This window comes from Haliaeetus leucocephalus, unplaced genomic scaffold, assembly GCF_000737465.1.
Source record: "Haliaeetus leucocephalus isolate CR32 unplaced genomic scaffold, Haliaeetus_leucocephalus-4.0 Scaffold696, whole genome shotgun sequence".
Classification (NCBI taxonomy): domain Eukaryota; kingdom Metazoa; phylum Chordata; class Aves; order Accipitriformes; family Accipitridae; genus Haliaeetus; species Haliaeetus leucocephalus.
In genome coordinates this window covers 2,061,753-2,066,255 of record NW_010973132.1, presented here as the reverse complement: position 1 = coordinate 2,066,255, position 4,503 = coordinate 2,061,753, and the positions used below count along the sequence as shown (strand labels likewise).

The 4,503-nt window shown below is 40.6% G+C and overlaps 1 protein-coding gene across 1 annotated transcript in view; it reads right to left on the bottom strand.

Annotated features, from left to right (window-relative positions):
- Nucleotides 1-228: 228 nt before the first annotated feature.
- The window catches only part of OIP5 (Opa interacting protein 5), a 4,667-nt gene continuing 392 nt past the window's right edge, over nt 229-4,503 (bottom strand). The window contains exons 2-5 of the mRNA XM_010580204.1: nt 4,364-4,430; nt 3,327-3,449; nt 2,699-2,780; nt 229-1,307 (exon numbers count right to left, since the gene is read on the bottom strand). Coding sequence (XP_010578506.1) covers nt 1,152-1,307; nt 2,699-2,780; nt 3,327-3,449; nt 4,364-4,430 — 428 coding nt within the window. The 3' untranslated portion in view covers nt 229-1,151. The remainder of the gene's footprint in view (nt 1,308-2,698; nt 2,781-3,326; nt 3,450-4,363; nt 4,431-4,503) is intronic.

Below are 4,503 nucleotides of genomic sequence, written 5' to 3'. Positions count from 1 at the left end.
AAGTAAATACAATCCTTTCCAGACTACTACAGACAACTACTAAACTTTATAGAAGATTTAAAACATCAGCCCTTCAGGGAACAAAAGGGAGAGGTAAAGGACCCTTAATCTTCAAACTAACAAGAATTAGGGATATTCTATCCCAATAACAAGGGGTAAGTAGTATTCTTTCTTTTCCATCAAATTACTTTCTAGATGAATGGGTTCTGCTTCTTTCCAAACAAAAGAGAAATGCCAGCAAGTACCCATTAGGTATTTTTTATGAAACATCTTGATTGGCCAAGTGAAGGCAGCAAGCAGATCATCACAACTTAAGCAGAGCAGTGTTCCCACGATTGAACAGAAGACCGCTCCTTGGTTTCACAGCTTCAGCCCCTGAAAGAAAGGCTCAAATCTCTTAAAGGCAGTTGCTCACAGCCTAAGCTTCACGGAGCTGCCAGAACTTGACCCAGTCCTGTGCAGTCATGGGGCTGCACTTCCAGAGGACTCGGCTGGCACATGGGTTGCGCCCAAATTAAAAATCCAAAACCTTGTGCTCCAGCCAGCATTGTGCTGTCCACATGCATGCACTAAGCACACTGTGCAGCTTCTGTGACATGCTAGCTTGCTCCTTTTGCAGGCCACGCACACAAGCAAATCTAAAAGAAGTAATCATTTAGCAGTGCCTCACATACCGGACTGCAGCTAATGAGCCACTTGACCAACAGCTAGCTGCCATTAACACTGTATCCATATGAAAAGGTAGGACAAGAACTTTAGATCTCTGTAAGAATGTTCAATTTATAATAGCTCCTCTTGAATATCATCTTGTTAGTACGTTTTGTACGGTTCCAGAAACCTGATTTTAGTATTTCAAAGGCTGTTTTTACCCCTGAAGTCACTAAAGAGAAACAAAGTCGTAGTTATACCATCTCAGAGAGCGATGTGCTGCATGGGTGAGCTATTCATTTTTCCAAGCATAACTTCAGTATGTCAGATTTTCAGGTGTTCCCCTTGGATTGAAGGGATGCACTTAAGCATTGGTTCTTTCCATGCACAGATAGAAGTGACAGATAACACTCAAACCTGTTCTGGTTCATTGTTTCATCACAATGAACAAATTCAGCAGAGGTGCAGAAACAACTCCATTAATTTTTGAAAATGGCATATTATTAGTTGACTCTGACTATTGCATATCTTGGCAGTAGGCCATCTCCACCTGATGCAGAGCTCTGCCTTTCTGCCACATTATTCTTTTGCTCCAGTTCCTCTAGCTTTTTCATCAGCAGTTCTATGCGAATGTGGGCCTTCACAAGCTTTTCTTTCACCTAGAAAAAAAGAGAAATAAGAGTATTAAAACTAGAGAAAAATGTCCTGACACTGGATCTTTGAATGATCTGCACCCCACTTTCAGTGGCTAAAGAGCAGCTGACTTTCAAGATGGAAAACTTAGCAGTCTTTAATCTCTAGACTGCATGTCTAGTACAGCCAAACTGGCACCCAAATCAGAGGCCTGAGCTACAAAGAGGAGATAGATGAATGTGTGCCAGCATAACCCCTTTCAGAGATGTCTGGAAATACTCAAGGAGACAGTTGCTGGAGCCTTACTATGATCAATCCAATCTTTCCTAGTTAACTCGTTACAAGTTTTTACACAGCCGGAGACCTTCTTTGACAACATCTGGACAGACCGTTTCACCATTAGTTTAGGAATACATGTGGACAGTCCCTCCAAAATGCCATTTCCAGAGTCTGGGATTTAAGTTAACACATCTAAAGCACAAAAATAAAATCCTGCTGACATTATGTCTCAAAAAGCAGAGACCAGATTCTTGCACTTGTTCTAGTCAACAAGCAAACTCTCCACAGTCACATAATTTGTGTTTGCAATGAAGTACTACCATTTTTTTACTTCAGATAAATGTGTCTCAACTTTAGAAGTCTTGCGTGGATAAGATTTTTGCATTTGAACCTCACCTGACCTATAAAAGCACTCTGATCTTATGGTAAGACACTGGAAGATTACTTCAAAGAGGACAAAACTTAAAAAAAGTCACAGGCCCATTTCCATGCTTAGAACAGAAACTAAAAAAAGAAGAAAAAGTAAGGAACAAGCAAGCACATAAATACTGGATACACTGGCTGTCTCCTACACACAGTTACTTTATTTGAGCTACGGGACAGATAATTCACTAAGTTAACAACTAACCAAGTTACAGAAAAGAACAGCCAATTTAAACACCAAAGCCAGCAGGTTCTACTCTTGTCTCTGAAACTACAAGTAAATACTGCCATGCTGTGTTGAGCTTCCATAGGCATAAATACAACTGTGCTAGAATCCCTTTCAAATTAACAAATTGCTATTTTTTAAATTCTTCAACAGTGGCTTATCAATTCTAGGGACTACACAAGTAGTAATACTGAGGTGAAGTCTGTCTAAACGATTCTTGTTTTTTTTTCTTTTCAAAGTGTAGAGATAAAAGGATAACACACCTTTGCCAGAAAATTAGCTAGAACTGGATATGTTTTGCAGATAAGTGGTTCTAGAAAATGTTTTGCACATCCCATACATTTAAGTCAGTCACTGTATTATAAGTCAGTATTTTCTCCACCCTATGCACTTAAAAAAAAAGCGATTATATTAATATTTTTGGACTAATATCCAAAAATATCAGCATTGTAAAAATATTTTCCATACAAATTAATGTAGAAACCTTACTTCCTGCAGTTGTTTCTTTAAGGTCACAGTAGGAAAATTCACCTTAGAAGCTTCTATTATCATTTGGTTTTTTAAGAGATAACTGGAAAACAAAAGGGGAAAGGAAAAAAAACCCAAGGAAAACAGTTAAAAACCCCATAGTTGCATTCATTGTTTAGACAGATTATTTAAGATGATTTTAAAGCAGATAAAAAGTTGTTGCCAGAAGTAGTCAATACAGTATGAAAATATTAAAAACATAACAATGATTTAACTTTGAAATCATAAGATCCTCTCATCACCAGCTATAACTAATTTACAGTTTCTGTAGTCAAGTTCTCAATCTATCATGGAACTACTTTGATACCTTACATTAGCTAAGTGAATCTGGAACTGAAGGAGATTTCAGTATTGCAAACAACTAAATTTAAACCTTGACATTACATGAAGACACTCAAGAAGTGCAAGGCAAATCAAATGGAGTCACACCAATACAAACAATTTAAGCATAGAGGATATTAAAATCCCACACCAACATGCTCAGTCAAAAGTAAAGCTGCTTTTATTACTGTAGATTAGTTGTACACCCTGTTGTAATAACTTACAAATTCCCGTGAAATCACTGACCGTAAGACTACAGTATACTCACCAGAGGATCCTGTCCTTGAAGAAACAGAATAAGCCTCGGAGATACGCCAGGTCCTTGGAGGCAGAATAAAGAATGAAGCCCACAGTCAAGCCACATAACCGACAGGATAACGCATTGTAAGCACTAAAAGGAGAAATACAAAAATACTATTAAACAGAAGCTTCTGAAACCACAGACACTGCATGCTTGTCAGAGGACATCAAATCTTCGGTTCTGTCGAGCATGAACATAAAAAGTTGGGCATGTTGTGCAAGAAGTAATCTCTGTAGTAAGTGAAGTTGCAGTTAAGGAAGAAAATACATCTCTTATTATCACAGAGTGGTTTAGGCTATACTACTTAAACAGGATTTAACTGGTAAAACAATGCCTGTGCCAGGTCACAGACATGAAATTTCTTCCTGATAAAACAGATTATTGCCTCATGCTAAGGGAAGGGGGGAGGGGGGAGGCAAGTCTTATAAAGTTCCCAGCCCTTACCGTTTGTAAAATAGCCTTTAAACATAACTTAAACCAACTACTGGTTCTGTAAGTCCTCAGATGATATTTACATCCTTCCCATCAGACTAATGCCAGAGTCACCAAAACCTGTTGCTAATTGTAGTCTTGTGAATAGAGCAGCAGGAGTTATTCATTTTCAGTATTAAACAAAACCCCCTAAGACAGAGATGTTTTTATTTAGGCAACAGACCTTTTAGGGAAGGAGCAGAAGGAAGAGACGTAAAGGCTAGGCTGTCTTTCACCGCACTGCTCAAACGTTCCTCTCCACCAACAAAGGCGAGAGCGGCAAAACTCTGGATTTTGACAAAACCTAAAGCTACCTACCTACAAAAGGTTTCTCCACCCGAAATGACGAAGCACGGGTACAAGAAGCACTTCGGGGTTTACCGAGCCCCTAAGAAACCCCGGCGCGCAACCCGGAGGGTCTCCAGGCTCCCTCCCGGCCTCGCAGAAGCCCCTCTTTGCCCCCGCAATTTACCGCCCCCACTGTTCCCGGCGGGCCCGATGCGGAAAAGCGAAGAACCAGGCGAGCTACGCACCACCCCAGGAGGGCTCCCTCCAGGCCGATCATCAGCGAATCCTCCCAGGCCACGTCGTTTGTGACTTCTGAGGAGAAAGAGAGACCCGCTGAACCCGAGACACACACAGACCCCCCCACCCCCCCCCCCCAACCCCTCCC